Raw genomic sequence first — 19,481 nt, 5'->3', positions numbered from 1 at the left:
AATCAGAAAACCTAACTTCAGAAGAGAGATTATTGCCTATACCGTGTTACGCTAAAGCAACTGGTTAGTGCATCGAAGGCTTTTGGGGGTAGCACTCCCCGTAAGTCTCATTATGAGAGCCTTTCGGTAAGGCCGGGGAACAGTTTGAATGTAGCTTGTCTTTTGTTAAGTCTTCTTCCTCAGGAGTGTCCTAGAAAAATCTATAGTGAGCCCCTCCTGACCACTCAGATTAACATGGGAAGATGATTGGACACCAAAGAGAAATAGAGAAGTCCATTTTCTTGGGTTCTTGGGATTCTTTTTTTCCTTTTTTTTTTTTAATACTTTATTTATTTATTCATGAGAGAGATAGAGGAAGAGAGAGAGAGAGAGAGAGAGAGAGGCAGAGATACAGGCAGAGGGAGAAGCAGGCTCCATGCCAGGGAGCCCGATGTGGGACTCGATCCTGTGACCCTGGGATCAGGCCCTGAGCCGAAGGCAGATGCTCAACCGCTGAGCCACCCAGGTGTCCCTTGGGACTCTTGTTATAGAAAAATTTCACTGGTTTTCCGTCTAATCTCAGACTTCCAAAGACCAGAGACAAATTTTGTAACAAATTGTGGTAGCTCCCCTTAATCACATTTTTAATGAGCCCTTGCCTTTTCACCATTTTCCCAATTGTTTTTTTTTTTTTTTTAGATTGTATTTATTTATTCATTAGAGACAAAGAGAGACAGAGGCAGAAACATAGGCAAAGGGAGAAGCAGGGTCCCTGCGGGGAGCCCGATGTGGGACTCGATTTCCCAGACTCCAGGATCACGACCTGAGCCAAAGGCAGATGCTCAACCACTGAGCCACAAGTTTCAGGATTTGGGTTCAAATTCTAAAAGAACACTTTTCCTAAAATCTAAATTGATTCAGTCACCAAATATGTTTTGAGTCCTTATTTAGGACCAAGCACTAAACTAGATGTTGGGGTTAAAATAGGAAAAAAACAAGAGGCTCCTGCCCTCCTAGAGCCTACAGTTGGTTAAGTAGTGATAGGCATTAATTAAACAATCAAATAATTTACACATTTAAATATAAAATTGTAACTATGGCAAGTGTGCTAAAGGGGAGGTACCTGGTACTTTAGTAAACTATTATTCTATAATTCGATTTAATCAGGGAGTCTTTTTAGGAGACATGTACTCTGAAATGGGAGTGATGACTGGGAACCACTTGGCAGGTCAGATGTTCTGGGCACAGTGACAGTATCTGCAGAGTGGCTACAACTATGAGAAGGGAACTGAGGAGGGTAGGGATAAGGAGATGAGCTGGAGAAGAGCTAAAATCTTCATAGTTAAGAGGTATTTATCACAAGCACAACTGCAGTCCTTGTAGAGCTTACCTTTACGGGGATGGAACGTTAAGGTCTAATCAAAGAAAGGGAGTCTTAACCTGAATCCTATGTCTGACTCCGGAAATATCTTGTTAACACTTTAATGCCTCCATCACTCTAGTTTCTTTACCTCAATAACCAGTTTACCTCAATGCATGTCATCTCAGGTTTTGTAGAGATATTTTAAGGAACAATGAGTCATAATTGCTGAGTTCTTTGAACTCGTTGGATGAAAGATGTTATATGGTCTATAAATGTAAAGCATTGCTATTACCTATCAGACAGAAAGCTGTCTCCAGCCAAAAAGAAACCAGCAAAATACAAAGGATATGAGTCTCCATCCACTTCTGTCAGAGTTAAATATATAATCTGGGCATAAATTAAATGGGCTTAATGCTGGGTAAGCTCAGCATCTTTGATCTAAAATGCCCAGAGCACTGTGCAAACATTAAGTCATCTGTTCTCAAAATGCCCTCCAAACACGTCATGAACACCAGCCATTATAATTCTTCCTGAGGCTTATGATAGAGTTCACAGACTTTAATTTTCTTTCCAAAGGTAACCAGCAGTTGGTGTAAAATCCCAGAAAGACGACATGAGCTCCTGGTTAATTCTGCCCGCCCCATTTACTGTCCCCAAAACAAGCAAAAGAGGTGAAACAGAGATGAGAAGGAAATGTGTAAGTGCACTCTTTCCCTTACCTTTCATATTAAACCCTTAATATTATTGGTACAGAACAACTTATAATGGGGGAATCGAGAGGGAGGGAGAGACAAGCAACACTCAGAGCCAGTTTCTCCAGGGCCTTTGAAAATGTCTTCATTTCTTTTATTTCTCTTTAAGATTTTGAGAGACAGAGAGAGTGTGTGAGCGGGAAAGTGAGAAACAGACTACCTGCTGAACAGGGAGCCCAACGAGGTCCCTGAGGACCCAGGTCCAGGACCCTGAGGTCATGACCTGAGCCGAAGGCAGACGCTCAACCGATTGAGTCACCCAGGCGCCCCATCTTCATTTCTTTTAAAAGCAGAAGAAATAATGCTATGATCCAGCCTGGATTTAATTCGCCTCATACCAACACTTGTAAAAGACAATTTTATTTTTATTTTTGGAATTTTGGGGGGTTTCAAGTTTTTATTTAAATTCTAATTCGCTTTAAAAAATAAATAAATAAATTCTAATTCGTTAACATATATAGTAAAGTTGGTTTCAGGCGTAGAAAGCACGATTTCAACTATGATTGTGGTGGGAGCGGCCCACAAAGACAAAAGTACCTAGGGCCCTCGATAGAATGTGGCCCTTGAAACTTGTATATTTCGAGGAAAACCTGCTGAGGAAATCCTTGACAAGGATTTATTTATTCCACCTAACCACTAGAGAATCTTGCAAAAGCAACTAAATATAATGGTTTCCAAGTGATTCAACAAACTGACCAGAGCAAGCCAAATAAAAAAAACCGGAGGGTTGTCAACAATGGAAGATGTGGTTTGATTTCCCCAGATAGCCAGCCCATCTACAGAACACAGGAATGATGTTTTATTTAAAAGGACTAATAAGGGATCCCTGGGTGGCACAGCAGTTTGGCGCCTGCCTTTGGCCCAGGGCGCGATCCTGGAGACCCGGGATTGAATCCCAGGTCAGGCTCCTGGTGCATGGAGCCTGCTTCTCTCTCTCTCTCTCTCTCTCTCTCTCTCTCTGTGACTATCACAAATAAATAAAAAATTTAAAAAAAAATAAAAGGACTAATGAAGATTTGAGAATGATGAGCTTCATCTGCGAAATTACAGCTTCTAGCTTCCTCTCATGCTGGTTTCTGATCCAAATTTATATTAACTGTGTCATTTGGGAACTTTATGCCAAAAATTATTCCTAAAGCTTTCCTGGATTGGTAGAGTCCCTGGATCCTGGCAAAAGCTAATACAAATCATCTCTCAAGGAAAACACTTAAAACTCTCAAATACTTCACACAGAAAAAGTTCCACAAACACGCACTTGCAATAAAAAGTAGTCATAAAACATGGAAAAAGAAGCCTAACATTAGTAAGAGCCTGTATAAACAACCAAACACAGAACATAAGGGGTGCCTGGGGGGCTGAGCCGGTTGAATGACTGGTTATTGGTTTCAGCTCTGGTCAGGATCCCAGGGTCCTGGGATCAAGCCCTAGTGGGACTCTGTGCTCAGCGGGAAGGCCGCTTGGAATTATGCCCCTGCCCCTGGCGCGGCTCACATGTGTGCTTGCTCTCTCTCTCTCTCTCAAATAAATAATCTTAAAATAAACCAAACAACCCACAAAATAAGATACCCAAAGACTACAAATCATGTAATTATTGCACACATAAAATATATTAAGCACATTTATTATGTTTAAAGAAATATAAGAAATATTTGGGGAAAAAGAAATATTGGAAGTATGAGTACAGAATAAGAAACCAAACATAGGTAAAAGGATTGAATATCTATAAATGGAAAAAATATAACCGAAACTAAAGCCCATTTGGAGAATTGTATAGTAGTAGATTCAACACAACTGAAGAGCAAAGGTGTTAATTAGAAAATAAAACTGAAAAAAAAAAAAAAAAGAAAAGAAAACTGAGGGGATCCCTGGGTGGCGCAGTGGTTAAGCGCCTGCCTTTGGCCCAGGGCGCGATCCTGGAGACCCGGGATCGAATCCCACGTCGGGCTCCCCATGCATGGAGCCTGCTTCTCCCTCTGCCTGTGTCTCTGCCTCTGTCTTTCTCTCTCTCTGTGCGACTATCATAAAAAAAAAAAAAAAAAAAAAACTGAAAGAATTACTTGGGATCCTGTTCAGATTATCAAATACATGAAAATGATAAAGGATACGATGTGAAGGCTAGAATAAGAAATTGTAACATATATCTAATTGATATCTTGGAGGGCACATCTTAGAGAATGTGAGTAAAAGCAATATTCAACAAGAATTTGAGTACTGAGATTTTTCCAGTATTGAGAAATGACAGGAATTCTCTCAAGTTAGGAAATCCCTGGAGGGGAAACCCTGGGTGGCTCAGCCATTTAGCGCCTGCCTCTGGCCCAGGGTGTGATCCTGGAGACCTGGGATCGAGTCTGCATCGGGCTCCCTGCATGGAGCCTGCTTCTCCCCTGCCTGTGCCTCTGCTTCTCTCTCTGTGTGTCTCTCATGAATAAATAAATAAAATCTAAAAAATAAATAAATAAATAAATAAATAAATAAATAAATAAATAAAATCTTAAAAAAAAAGAAAAAAGGGGAAATCCCTGGCAAACTGAAACAAAGTTTACCTTAAAGAGATCATCAGTAAAGGAATTTATAAAGGGCATACTTTTGGGAGAAGAACAATCATCCCGGAAATGGTTTGATATGCAAGAAAAGGCGGTGAAAAGCAATGTAGACCGCTGCTGCTCCGAGAGAACATCAAATGGTGGACGAGGGCCTGGCTGCCCGGGTGGGTGGGGAAGGGGGGCGCTTGGCTGCCCTGGGGGCCCCGGAATGGGAGGTTTCGGCAGCGGCGTCCGGGGGCCAGGGCCGAGGCCACAGAGCTCGTGGAGGCAAGGCAGAGGATAAGGAGTGGATCCCCGTCACCAAGCGGGGCTGCCTGGTCAAGGACATGAAGGTCACGTCCCCGGAAGAGATCCATCTCTTCTCCCTGCCCATCAAGGTCTGAGATCATGGACTTTTCTCTGGAGGCATCCCTCAAAGATGAGGTTTTGAAAATCATGCCCGGGCAAAAGCAGACCTGTGCTGGCCAGCGGACCAGGTTCAAGGCTTTTGTTGCCATCGGAGATTACAATGGACACCTCCGTCTGGGTGTCAAGTGCTCCAAGGAGGCAGCCACTGCCTTCCCTGGGGCCATCCTGGCCAAGCTTTCCATTGTCCCGTGCGGCGAGGCTATTGGGGGAACAAGATCGGCAAGCCCCACGCTGTCCCTTGCAAGGTGTGACTGGCTGCTGTGGTACTGTGCTGGCGCGTCTCCTCCCTGCCCCCAGAGGCATGGCATTGTCTCAGCCCGTGCCCAGGAAGCTACTGATGATGGCGGTATTGAGGACGGCTACACCTCGGCCAGGGGCTGCACTGCCACCCTGGGGGCCTTTGCCGAGGCTACTTTTGATGTGATCTCCAAGACCTACAAAGCTAGTTAGACATCGCCCATATTACAAAAACGACTGTATAATTTACAAGATCTATAGAACAAAGACACTGGATTGAAATATAAATTAGGAGAGGAATCTGGTAGGGATTAAAGCAGTCTAAGATCCTTCTATTACCCAGGAGAAGAGTAAACATGTTAATTCTCTTCAGATTTTAACATTTCAACATGCAAGAGGACCTTTCACCTGAATTAAGGGCAGATCTTTGCATAAAGTTGGAGAATCAGGGATCCCTGGGTGGCTCAGCGGTTTAGCACCTGCCTTCCACCCAGGGCGTGATCCTGGGATCCCGGGATCGGGTCCCATGTCGGGCTTCCTGCATGGAGCCTGCTTCTCCCTCTGCCTGTGTCTCTGCCTCTCTCTCTCTCTCTCTCTCTCTCTCTGTGCCTCTCATGAATAAATAAATAAATCTTAAAAAAAAAAAGATGGAGACTCAAACACACAAATTTGCCTCTATTCTTCCTGAAGAAAACCTCATTTAAATGACACTAAATGTCTTCTTTTTTTTAAAGTTTTTATTTATTTATTTATTTATTTATTCATGAGAGAGAGAGAGAGAGAGAGAGAGAAAGGCAGAGACACAGGCAGAGAGAGGAGCAGGCACCAAGCAATGGAGCCTGATGCAGGACTTGATCCCGGGACTCCAGGATTACGCCCTGGGCCCAAGGCAAACGCTCAATTGCTGAGCCACCCAGGCATCCCACACTAAATGGATTTTTTTTTTTTAAAGCCTCCAAGTACAAAGAAAAACAAAACAGAATAGAAGATAACAATATCAAATTTTTGGAATCTGAAAAACAGATGGATGTAAGTTTACTTACCAAATACACTCAAGAAAGCTGAGATCTGGGGAGCCTGGCTCCATCAGTCGGCAGACCAATCAATTCTTAATGTTGGGGTTGTAAATTTGAGCCCCACATTGTAGAGATTATTTAAAAATAAACTCTTTAGGGGTGCCTGGGTGGCTCAGTGAGTTAAGTATCTGACTTTATTTTTTTTTTTTTTTTTTTTTATTCACGAGAGACTCCAGGATCACGCCCTGGGCCAAAGGTAGACGCCCAACTGCTGAGCCACCCAGGCATCCCAAATATCTGACTTTTGATCTGAGCTCAGTTCTTTATCTCAGGGTCATGAGTTTAAATCCCACCTTGGGCTCCACACTGGACTGGGAAACTACTTAAAAAAAAATTCCTTTTAGGGCACGTAGGTAGCTTAGCTGGTTAAGTGTCGGACTTCAGCCCAGGTTGTGAACTCAAGGTGCTAGGATCAAGCCCCACATAGGTCTTCCGGCTCAAGGGGGAGTCTGCTCCTCCCCCCACTTGAGCACACCAGTGTCCTCTCTCTCAAATAAATAATATCTTTAAAAAAATAATAAACATAATTTTACTAGTTATCTCTCCAGATTGACCTGGTCACTAACAAGCCCAGAACGTTCAATATGCTTCTTTTTTTCTGTCCTATTTTAACCTTTGAGCAGAAAACAATAAATTAGCAGAAATTGGAGGAAAGCAACTAGCATTAAGTGACAGATACCAAAACAAAGAAAGCAACGGGAATAAATAGACCGTTCTTGGATAAGAAAATTAAAAGGCAAAAAAAAAATAAATAAATAAAAGGCATCAATAAAATTTTAAATTTTGGTCGATTTTTAAAATTTTTATTTTAAAGATTTTTATTTATTTGAGAGAGCGAAAGAGCATGCACAAGCAAGGGGGAAGAGTAGAGGGAGAAGCAGATTCCCCACGGAGCAGGGAGCCCAATGTGGGACTGGATCCCAGGACCCTGGAACCATGACCTGAGCTAAAGGCAGGTGCTTAACCGACTGAACTACCCAGACACCCCTAAACATATTCTTTTAAAGATTTTTTAAAAGTAATTTATATACCCAATGTGGGGATTGAACCCATAACCCTGAGATCAAGAGTTGTAGGCTTTACTGACTGAGCCAGCCAGTTGCCCCTAAACTTACCACTTTTGTGTATTCATTCTAGAATCACATTATTAGTGATGAAGGATAATTGGAAGAAAGGCAGGCAGGGACACAGGGTGCCCTGTTCAAAAGGAAACAATCCTTAAAAGGATTTTACACCCACCCTGGAAGGGGTCCTCCATCCTTTAGCATGTGATAGATGACAAAAATCTGATTGGAAATCAGATGCAGGGAGGGTTAATTAGATTAAAACAGCCCTTCAGGGATCCCTGGGTGGTGCAGCGGTTTAGCGCCTGCCTTTGGCCCAGGGCGCGATCCCTGAGGCTTGGGATCGAATCCCACGTTGGGCTCCCGGTGCATGGAGCCTGCTTCTCCCTCTGCCTATGTCTCTGCCTCTCTCTCTCTCTCTCTCTCTCTCTGTGACTATCATAAAAAAAAAAAAAAAATTTAAAACAGCCCTTCAACAAGCTCATAAAAATCCCTAGATTGGGCAGCCTGGGTGGCTCAGTGGTTTAGGGCCGCCTTCAGCCCCAGGGCCTGATTCTGGAGACCCAGGATCGAATCCCACGTCAGTCTCCCTGCATGGAGCCTGCTTCTCTCTCTCATAAATAAATAAAATCTTTAAAACACACACACACACACACAAAACCTAGATTTAGAAACCCGATGGCAACCCTCTCTGGCCCCTCTCTCCTCAAGAGCTTTGTACTATCACTTTGCTATCACTCAATAAACCTCGCTTTGCTGCCCACCACTCTGTCTAGTCTACGTCATTCTTCAAAGCAGTGTAACCAAGAACCATGGACACTGACAGAGAAAAAACTCCTGTAACATTAGGAATCTAAAGAAAAATTCTAGGTCACTGGCTAAGGGTTGATTTCTAAATATTATATACATGGCATAAAACTAAAAGTGTACGATTTATACATTCATTTGCATAGGGGTAAACAGATGACTTAGATAATATTAACCCATGAAATCCATGCTCTTGGTATTGTAAGTAGAACACTGAGAAGTCTTCATTTCTTTCTTTCTTTCTTTCTTTTTTAAATTTTAAGTAGGCTCCACTTCCAACATGGGGCTTGAACTCATAACCCTGAGATCAAGAGTCCTATGCTGCACTGGCTGAGCCAGGTTGGCAACCCAGAAACCTTCCTTTCTTAAGAACAGCATTATCATTTCCTTGAAAACATAAATATCAGCAGTGTCACCTATGAAAAAAAAGTTTCCTGCTTTACATGCCTTCATATTCCAGGTTGTAAAGAGCTAAAAATCCTTTCATTCTTAGGGATAAGTCAATCTCTGAATGTGATCATAGGATTTTACTCATCTCTTGGTGTGTCAACAAATCCATTACTGCTGAAAAATCTTTGTAAGAACAAATGTTATATTAACCATAGTTGTTTGTGTATCCACAATTATCACCTTCTTGACAGACCAAGAATTGCCTTTCTGCCGGCTATACAACGTGGAGTGCTTGCAGCTTTACTAAGGACAATCCATTTTTTTTTAATAGATTTTATTTATTTACTCATGAGAAACACAGAGAGGAGAGAGAAAGGCAGAGACATAGGCAGAGGGAGAAGCAGGCTCCATGCAGTAAGCCCAATGTGGGACTCGACCCCGGGGGTCTCCAGGATCACGCCCTGGGCTGAAGGCGGCGCTAAACCGCTGAGCCACCGGGGCTGCCCAGAACAATCCATTTAATGGCTGTGCACTACTGTTAGCTTGGTTTGAAAATATCAATAATTTGCATGATCCAGAATTAATGAGATTATCTCATTACAGCTTTCAGGAGACATAATTTCTAAGCTAACTATAGCCACAAACTTTTTAAGGTGTCATTAAGAAGTTTCAGATACTTGCATAATTTTAGCAGTTGTTTATATGAAATAATGTAGTTATGAGCCAAAGTCTAGGGGTGCCTGGGTGGCTCAGTCGGTTGAGCTAGGATCAAGCTCCGAGTCTGGCTTCCTGGTCAACGGAAAGCCTGCTTTCCCCTCTCCTGCTCTCCTTGCTTCTGCCGCTCTGTCAAATAAATAAAATCTTAAAAAAACAAAACAAAAACCAAAATACCAAAGTGTAAAGATGACTCCATTTAAATTTTTTCCCTTTTCCCCCAGCTTTAATATAATTGTATAAAGGATAATAGTTTCCTAAATAAGATACATTGCTCCTTTCAAAGTTACTTAAATCTTGGAGATGATACATTTGGAAAAATTTGTGTTCAGTAATCTAATGAAATATGAAATATTAATTTTGTAAAATTTGCATTTTAAAAAGTATGTTCTAAAAGGATATCATGATATAATGATTTATGAGTAATTGTATGCATATATATATGCATATGTATATATACATAGTATATTCAGTTCAGGGACACCTGCAGGGCTCAGGGGTTGAGTGCCTGCCTTTGGCCCAGGTCATGATCCCGGAATTCTGGGACCGAGTCCCACATCAGGCTCCTGCATGGAGCCTGCTTCACTCTCTGCTTATGTCTCTGCCTCTCTCTGTGTCTCTCATGAAAAAAAAAATAGAATAAAAAAAAAAAAAGAATATAGGGACCTACTATAGTCTGGCTTCCAAGAGTGACAAAGATGAATGATCTGCCTTTTTGGCTTTCTAGAAATATTTAGAGTAAGATAAGAGATTTGTTGGGGGGATCCCTGGATGGCGCAGTGGTTTAGTGCCTGCCTCTGGCCCAGGGCTCGATCCTGGAGACCCAGGATTGAATCCCATGTCGGGCTCCCAGTGCATGGAGCCTGCTTCTCCCTCTGCCTGTGTCTCTGCATCTCTCTCTCTCTCTCTCTCTCTCTCTCTCTCTGTGTGACTATCATAAATAAATAAAAATTTTAAAAAAGAGGGAGATTTGTTGGGTTATGAAAATGCCTATCACAAGAGGCAAAAAGTAGGGACTGCAAAAAAAAAAAAAAAAGGTACTAGAAAGAAAGGGATTAAGATAAAAATCCTTTGGAATAATTTCAAAAGATTTCCTCTAGTAGTGGTTGAGATAACCCATGAAGGGTAAGTTTAATTTCTACTAGAGAAGACACAATGAATGTGTGCTGCTTTGAAGTAATCATAGAAAAATTCTCATATAACAGTCTTAGATATAACTTTAATACTCTTTTCTAATTTCATGAAGTATGTGTTGAGTAAAAATTTTAGTTCTAGATATTTTATACCTTCAATTATATCTAGGAGAGTTTTTGTTTCCTTAATAGGAAATCCCTAGGACTGTCCGGGTCGGGGGGGCCGCGGTTTAGCCCCAGGTTGTGATCCTGGAGACCCGGAATGAGTCCAACGTCCCAGGTCCGGCTCCCTGTGTAGAGCTTGCTTCTCCCTCTGCCTGTGTCTCTGCCTCTCTCTCTGTATGTGTGTCTCTCATGAATAAATACATAAAATAAAAAAAATAAAAAAAATAAAAGGAAATCCCTAGCAGTTATTCTGGACTCTGCTTAGATCAGTCACAATCTACTGGAGACAAGGTATCAGAATCGCTGGAGTGAGGGTTCAGATACTGGTATTTTGTAGAAGTTCTCTACATAATTTTAATTTTTTAAAAAATATTTTATTTTTAAGTCATCTCTACACCCAAGGTAGGGATGGAACTCAAACCCTTAGGTCAACAGTCCCATCCTCCACTGACTGAGCCAGCCAGGCGCTCCTCCAGATTATTTAATTTAATTTATTTATTTTTGTTTAAACAACAGACCTTTATTTTTGCACAATTCTGGAGGCTAAGAGTCCAGTGCATAGATGCCTGCAAATCTGATTTCTGGTGAATCCTCCAGATAATTTAAAAGTGCAATCAGGATAGCAGACCACCAGGCTAAATTTCAGTTGAGCAACTTTGGTCTTACTAATTAATAACTGATTTACTTTCCTTTGCTGCTTCAATAAATAATAAGAAATGTCCAATATCAGGGCACATGGGTGGCTCAGTGGTTGTCATATAACAATCTTAAATAGATATAACTTTAATACTCTTTTCTAATTTCATGAAGTATGTGTTGAGTAAAAATTTTAGTTCTAGATCATTTTAGTTCTGGAGCTGCCTTTGGCTCAGGACGTGATCCTGGGGGTCCCGCATCAAGTTCCCCACAGAGAGCCTGCTTCTCCCTCTATGTCTCTACCTCTCTCTCCGTGTCTCTCACGAATAAATAATAATAAAATATTTAAAAAAAGAATTGTCCAATATAATTTTAAAAAAATATTTTACTTATTTGAGAGAGAGAGAGAGAGAGAGAGAGAGAGCAGGAGCAGGGAGGGGCGGGAGAAGCAGGCTCCTTGCTGAGCAGGGAGGGAGCCCAAAGAGGTGGCTGGATCCCAGGACCCTGGGATCATGACTTGAGCCCAAGGCAGGCGCTCACGGGACTGAACCACCCAGGCGCCCCCCCCCAGTATCTTTTTTTTTTTTTTTAAATTAGCTACCACTGGACTGAGTATTTACCATGTGCCAGGCACAGTGCCCAACATTCTTTTGTGCATCATCTCTTCTGATTTTCATAACTAGGTGAATTTCCAGACCACTTGCCCAGCTAACTGCCCCATCCCGGACCCAAGAACTTAGCCGCTGCACCACCCTGCTGCTCTCCTCTAATTCACTCCTATATGGGACTGTCCGGAGCACCGAAGTCTATGGGCAGTTACAAATAAACAGTATCTGCAAAGAGCAGCCGAGAACACAAATGCCACGAGAAGTCTGGAGGATACCAGGAAGGGACACTGGAGAGTCGACCGGGCCGTTCAAGATCTGTCAGTCCCCGGTGCCGCCAACACCTCCAGCCCTTCATCACCCCTACCTGCCCCCCCCGTAAAGGTCACTGGTTCTTGACGCCCAGTTTTAGGGTGAGAAGGACCTTTGAATACCCAGGATCCAAAAAAAAAAAAAAAAAAAAGCAGTCGAGGTGTTTCTCCAATCGGAAGCTCTGGTTTAGAGGGGTTCAGGCATTCCTGGAGATGGGGAAACGCCTTCTCGAGCCTTCCAGAGCAGCCACCGGCTCCAGGCGCGGCGGAGGAGGGCGGGGCGCAGCTCGGGTCGCGTTCCCCGCAGCCGGGGGAGGGGGGCGAGGCTGGACCCCCGGGGGGGCGGGGCGAGAACCCGCGAGGCCGCCCGACCTGGCCTCAGCAGCGCGCGCCGGAGGCGAGTGTGGGCGACGCCGCTCCCTGGAGCGAGGGCGCGGCCGCACTTTCAGCTGTCGGGGGAGAGGGGCGGGCCCGCCCCGGAGCCGGAGGGCTCTGAAGCCGGCCCCGGCTCCTGCTGGGGCGAGGGGGCCGCGCGTCCCCCCAGTCTGAGCGCAGCCGGCGCGGGAGTCCGCGACCCCCGAGGATCCTAGGGCAGCCCGCGCCGGTTGCCACGGCAACGCCACGCTCCTGGCGGGGCCGGCGCGCGCCGCGGGGCTCAGTCCCCACCGGAAGTGACGTATTTCACCTGCCGAGCGCGGGCGGGCGGGGCGGGGTGGGCCGGGGTGCGGAGGTGCCGCGGCCGCCAGCCAGTCGGGAGCGCGCAGGCCCCGGGTGGCGGAGACCCCGGGCGAGGGCCGCCTACCTCCAGTCGCCGCCCACGGCCGCGCCGCCACCATGGCGCTCCTGCTGCGCTTCGTTCTCCTGTGCGGAGTCGCGGGTGAGCGGGGGGCGGTGCGGTCCGCGGGGCTCCCGTCGCCGGCACCGCCCCGGGGCGCTCGCTGCCCGAGGCCACCCGGGAACAATGAGCGTGGGGGAGGGGCCGGGCGCGATTTGGGGGCGCCGCGGCCGTGGCCGGAGGGCGGAGTCGCCCTGGGAGGCTCTGCGGAGCGGGGCACGCGAGCCGGGAAGGTGGGCGGCGGGCAGGGAGCCGTGCGGGGCGCGAGATGCCCGGGGCGGGGGGGGGGGGGGCGGCGGCGGCGGGGCTCGGGGCTCCGGGCTCGGGGCTCGGGGCGCCGGCGGTGGGCGCGGCGTGCGGGGGCGCCTGGCGTCGTCGCTGCGGGGCGAGCTTCGCTTTATTCGCGCTCGCGCTTTTCCTCGTTCGGTCCAGTGTTCCCGGACTTCGGAAGCCTCGGGCTGCGGGTTTCCAGGTGTCGAGCGGTGCGGGCGGGGAGGCTGAGTTTCCAGCGCCATGATCCAGCCGACCCTGAGCTTTCCCGTGCCTCGACCGCGCAGCGGGGAGCGCTGCAGCCTCCTCGACCTGGTTGCAGAGGCGAGCCCGAGCCCGAGCCCGAGCCGAGCCGAGCGCGAGCGGTTGGCCGGGAGGTGGTCGCTCGACCCAAGTGGACGGTTGCAGATCCGCAGTAGGCGCCCGATTCTGCAGCCCCGGAGCAAAGTGCACGGAAGAAATCCGAAACCTCGCTTTGAGTTTATGACGAGTTAATTCGTTTTTGAAGATAAGAGGGGATGGCTTGTACAGGGCAATCCCTAAAGGATTCGCCAAGTGCATTTTCTGGCTGCGCTTTTCTCGGGAGGGGAATTTAAGAAAAAAAAAAAAAAAGGCATTTAAACAAATGCGTGGACCTTAGAAGGCACAATCATTTGATGCTTTTTAAGAAACGGATCTGTTTTCGTGGCAGTGTTTTAACTGATCTTGTCTGTCAGGATGAGCACTTGTCGCTGTTGGAACCAAATGGTTAGTTAAAAAAAAAAAAAAAGAATCCGTAAGTGTGACCGTCGGAGGCACACTTTTTATAGTCTCTGGAAGGATTTTTCTTTCTTTTTTTGATGTGTTGGAAAGGATCGAGTGGCCCTTTCTGTTGGGATAGCTCCCTGCTTCCTGTTGAAATGTTAATTCCATTGTTGGCTGCCACATCTGTGAGCGTTACTCAGGGGACCAACATTCTATTAACAAGTCTAATCTTCCATCGGTAGCACCACCTCCACCTTTCTAATACATCTCATTTAGATTTGGGTGAAAATTTCAAAGCTTCCGGAAAAGATGAAGGGTCAGTAACCAGTTTACGTGGTACATTCCCCTCGTTTGTTTTGTCGGGGACTAAATTTGAAGTGGAGAGTGCCTGTTTTCCATGGAGAAAATACTTTAGGCTACATCCAGAGCAGAAAAATGGAATAACAAACCATATAGAGGATCTTTTTTTTTTCCCCTCCCCCCCTTCTGGGGATGTCCAGATAATTGTCTGGATTTCATTTTTTTCTGGACACCTCACTTTATTAGGTACAATCTCAAGTGAGGACGTGTTTAATATATACAGAGTCATTCTGCTTTTAAACTGTAAGCTAGGATAGTGAACTTCTCATTAAAGGACTGTTTTTAGCATAAGAAGACAACTATTTTTAGTTCCAGTTTTCCAGCTTAGGGAACAGCTCTAAAGCTATGTAACTGATGGGTGGCTTTGAGTATTTCTTCAGATACTCTTGCCATTTTAGACACTCATTGCTGTGAATTCAATTTGAGTGGTAACGTGATTGGCTTCTACATTTGGCAAGACAAAGCAGAGGAGGCTTACATATTAAAAATTGCAGTGCTATTTTTCCTCTAGATCTGTTTCCATATGGGCTGTAAAGAGTTTTGTCATATGTTCTAGTTGCTAGTGGAAGGCCTTTGGGTGCATTTTATTACCTACCCAGTAGGAAATCATACTACCAGTAATAATAGTGGCCATAGTAGTAAAACTAAAGTCTTGATTGAAAGTTATTAAATGCCAGCCACTGTTAAGGGCTTTACATATGTTCCATTTACCTAGCAACCCTGGAGGGTATGTATTATAATGATCCCTGTTGTACATGTAAGGAAACTGAGGCACGGAGTAGTTCTTTAATTTGCTGAGGTCACAAATTTCCTTAATCCTTACTCTTCCCACTATGCTGTTTTGCCTCTGAAGCAGTCACTTTCCTCTTTGGTTATCTCTGACATTCTAAATTTCTATCACTGCTTCTCTGTCACATAGTAAGAACCTGCTGTTGGTTTGACTGTGTGCCAAATACTGAAGACTTCTTTATTAGCCCTTTAATTTCTTGAACTTAGTTTAATGCTTTCAGACACTATTAGGAAAGCACGAGGAGCAAGAAGAAGCTTAGGCAGCTATTGTAAATTGATGTGGCCCATGTACCATCAGCATCACCTGGGGATCTTGTTAGTTTGAGACGCTGCTTCTCACGCTGGCACCATGAGTGAAACTAAAAAGTTCTTGTCTCCCCACCACTTGTTAGCCATTTGACGACAGCTGTAGGCTTCTGTCCTTTGTGTGTGCCTCAGTTGCTTTATGTATCAAGGACAAGGATCCTATCGTCTCAGGACCATTAAGGAACAAAGTGAAATGTTTATCATCTTGCTTTCCTGGCGTCTTCCTTTGCATAAAAAAATGGGAAGATTAAATATGAACTTTATTTCCTCCATATATCTCTTTGTTTACATTTTGGCCATTATACCAATCACCTAAAAAAAAAAAATGTTGCCTCCTCTTCACAGCAACCCACTTTCATTGGCTCCTTACCCTATTTGTTGTGGGGTGTCCATCAGTTTATCTCATTGCACTAGGTCAGAGGGTAGGGGCATTCTTTGTGTTCTTATTATAGTCCCGGTGTTAGTGTGTGGAATGTGGTAGATAGCAAATGTTCCATAAATGTTGTATGACTGAAAATTTGCAGCCTTTTAACCACTAGGCCTATGTATATGGTGTGGCTCTCATCAGTTCCATCTCTCTCTCTATTCAAATAATGATGGTCTTTGTAGTGGTCTTTCCAGTAGCCTTGTCTCAGTTGGTGGTCTAAAGAAGTTAAGCTTTTGCTTTATCTTTGATCTCATTGTTCTATTCCACTTCAGTTGCGAGAGGTAACAATAACAGTGTGCCAAATCCATTTATCTTTTTTGGAGCTCCTTGATACCTATTTTGACTCTTTTCCACCCTGCTAACCTGCTCTTCATACTTCTACAGTAGGTCCCTTAAATATCAGCCTTCCCCATGATTTGGCCCATAGTCCCCTTCTCTCAATCTTAAACCTGGGTGACTAAATTTATCCATTACTATAACCTCTACAAAGTTGCTAGGGACTTAAAAATAGTATCAGTTCAGCCTACCTCTCCTTTGAATTCTGGGTCACTGTTTCCAGGTGCTTACCATTCACATTCCACCTGAATGATCTTTAGTACCTCAGACTCTACAAATGTCAGGCCAGGCTCATCCATTAATTAATTGATTACATGATTCAATCATTCAAATATTTATTGCCTACTATGTGCTTGTGTTAGGTGCCCTTACAGTAGTATAGAACTTTGCAAGGTGCAAAGCTTTGATAGGTCATTCCCAGCAGATGGTATAGCTTTTTGCAAAGACATGGAGAGCTGAAAGGGTATGATGTGTCTTGGGAGGTGAGAAATTCAGTTCATGAGAGCATCTAATCACCACTTCTCAAACGTTTGATGGAAATCTGAGTCATTCTCCTAAGAAAGTTGGGCGAGGCCTGAGATTTTTTTTTTTTTAAGATTTATATTTATTTATTCATGAGAGAGACAGAGAGGCAGACACACAGGCAGAGGGAGAAGCAGGCTCCATGCAGGGATCCCAATGTGGGACTCGATCCCAGGACTCCAGGATCACACCCTGAGCTGGAAAGCAGATGCTTAACCGCTGAGCCACCCAGGCATCCCAGATTTTTGGTTTTTAACAAGTTCCTGATGATTTCACTACTGACCACACTCTGGGCGAGTTAAGCTCTAAGGCTGTGCCAAGAGCTTAGGGGATGAAAGATAATTGACATGTGTCAAGTTATACCACCCTCTGTGGTGGCACTAAGAAGCTTGTGGAGACATTAAAGAAGTGAGATGAAACACTGAGATTATTTCTCTGGAATGATGAACTCTGTAGCAGTTCTGGAGGCAGGTAGGTCTAACACAGGAAGCTATCTGGGATGATTTACACATAAGCAGTCCTTGAAAAACAGAGCGCTGTTGGGCTTTCCTCTCTGATCTGAAAAGTTCTTTTGAGGAAAATGTACTGAAGTCTGATAATCTGGTTGGTTCCAAGCAGAAGTTGGAGAGAAGCAGTAATATACCTGGTTTTGAATGAATGGTGAAGTCACTAACTTGCAGAGGATGAAGAGGAACAAGTTTTAGGAGAAGTGACCAACGAGCTTAAGTTTAGACAGGTGGTATTTGAGGCACCTGAGGGGAATGGAGGTAAAAAAAAATATCTGGTAGGAAGATTTAAACAAAGGACTAGATCTCAGGAAAGAAACAAAGATTGGTGATAGAGATTTGAGAATCACTGCTAATATTGTGTAAGGTGCCATCTGTGTAAGATTAACCAGGAAAAGCTGGTGGCACTAGAGAAATGATGAACTTTGACATTGAAGAACATCAACTAATAAGTACACAGAAGGTAACAGTAAAGAGTGATGTGGGGTATGTAGGAGAACTGTGGAATGAGGGTGTCCAGAAACTGATGCAGAAATGAGGTCAGTGGGTCTTACCAATAAGAGATCATTGGAAACATTCAGAAAGTTCTGGATTCCACATGGAGGACAGTTTCTATAGTGAGTAGAGCTAGATTTTTATAGGTTAAGGAGTGGGCATCAGTTAAGTGAAGAAAGAGAAACCTACTTAGCATTTGCAGTTGGCTTGACAGTGAAGTGTTGCGTGCTTGACCGTCGTTCCAAGGGACAGCAGCAGACCCAGGTAGAAACCAGTAGGTAGGGACTCTCTTAACTTCCAGCCACCAGACCTAGAACCTTGTTCCTCATTTTCCTTTGTGTACCCAGTTTCCTCCTTATACCTTAAATGTTGGGGTTCCTCAGTTTATGGCTTCAATTAGCATTTTTGTGTTGACAGCTTCCAGTCTATTTCTAGTCTGTCTCTCAAGCTTTTTCCCATCACTTGTTAACCACCCACTTGACATCCCCTGCTTAGACTTCCCACAGGCACCTCCAGTTGAACCTGTCTGCATAACCACTGGTCTCTCTCCCCGGAAGTGGCTTTTTTGGCTCTCAGAATGCTCGGGCAGAAGGCTGGGTACCCTACCTTCCTGTTCTCTCATCTTACCTCCTGTCAGTTTCTAAGTCACCTGTATTCCTCCAGCCACTACTTATAGTCCCGGTTATACCAGCATCTATTAAGATGGTTTGAAATACCAGCTTCGTTGGCGTCCGGCTAGTGAATTTTTCCCTGCTCAAAGCACGTTACATTACTGGAGGATGTTGTAACATTTATCAAGTGGACCTTTATTGTAATTGTTTTTCCTCAACAGACTGTACATTTCATGATGTCAAGGATTATCTGTTTATTCCTTATTTTTGTTCCCAGTGTGTGCACAGTTGCATGTTAAATAAGAGGGGAAAGTGTTCTAGACAGGAATTGGTGTATATTGAGTTGAGAAAAAGACCTAGAGAGAAAGGGCATTTGAAGATCAAGAACAGGCACATCATTAAGATTAAAAAAAAAAAAAGAATAGGTCCGTCATGGGAGAGGTGAGCAGGGCTGGACTCTGTATCCTGCACAGGCTAGCTTTTTTGCTTGTCAGCTCTGCTTTTCATTGAGTAATGGAATGAATTTGTGTTAACACTTCGGCCTCGTTTTAAACTCCTGTTGCAGCCTGTTCTTCCAATCTCCTGTTTTATCTTTCCTCTGTTACATACAAATCATTGTCAGGTGTAATTAAAGTCAAGAATTGATACTGAGAACTTTGAATATCGTTCATTTGGTGGCAAGTAATGAATGGATGTGGACTTTAAGATGGTAATTTTTAATTATGTCTGGGTTACTTTAAGTAAAATGAACTTAACGGTTTTATCCTATTGCTTTTCATCTGTCTTGTTTTTTAAGAAAATAATCTAGAATAGTTGTTAGATTGATATTGGAATTAGACTGGTTTCTCTTAATGTGGTGCTGAGTATAAGTTAAAAGCAACTTTTTCTAGTGCTGGTTTCCTACTTTAATTTTCTACTCAGCCTTTCTGGGGGGCAGAAATGACAAATGGTGGAATGTGAGGGGGTTGGGCAGATATCACCGTGGCCTGATAAAGTGCTCTGTTGAGGAAGCTGGTTCGAAATTCATGGTTTGGTTTGGTGATCCCTTGGGGCTGTGATATTGGTGTTGCTTTTGTAGTTTGTTCTGCTGAATCCAT

General features: G+C 44.2%; 1 protein-coding gene and 1 long non-coding RNA gene across 5 annotated transcripts in view; one reads left to right on the top strand and one right to left on the bottom strand.

The window, feature by feature from the left end:
• LOC140595810 (uncharacterized) overlaps nt 1-13,117 on the bottom strand; it is a 110,536-nt gene extending 97,419 nt beyond the window's left edge. For all 3 annotated transcript variants that reach the window (XR_011997696.1, XR_011997695.1, XR_011997697.1), the window contains exon 1: nt 12,986-13,117. This is a non-coding gene — a long non-coding RNA (uncharacterized lncRNA). The remainder of the gene's footprint in view (nt 1-12,985) is intronic.
• The window catches only part of CXADR (CXADR Ig-like cell adhesion molecule), a 61,807-nt gene continuing 55,252 nt past the window's right edge, over nt 12,927-19,481 (top strand). For both annotated transcript variants that reach the window (XM_025995663.2, XM_025995662.2), the window contains exon 1: nt 12,927-13,060. In XM_025995663.2, coding sequence (XP_025851448.1) covers nt 13,018-13,060 — 43 coding nt within the window. In that variant the 5' untranslated portion in view covers nt 12,927-13,017. The remainder of the gene's footprint in view (nt 13,061-19,481) is intronic.

This window comes from Vulpes vulpes, chromosome 15 (genome assembly GCF_048418805.1).
Source record: "Vulpes vulpes isolate BD-2025 chromosome 15, VulVul3, whole genome shotgun sequence".
Lineage (NCBI taxonomy): Eukaryota > Metazoa > Chordata > Mammalia > Carnivora > Canidae > Vulpes > Vulpes vulpes.
This window is presented reverse-complemented; position numbering and strand designations above follow the sequence as displayed.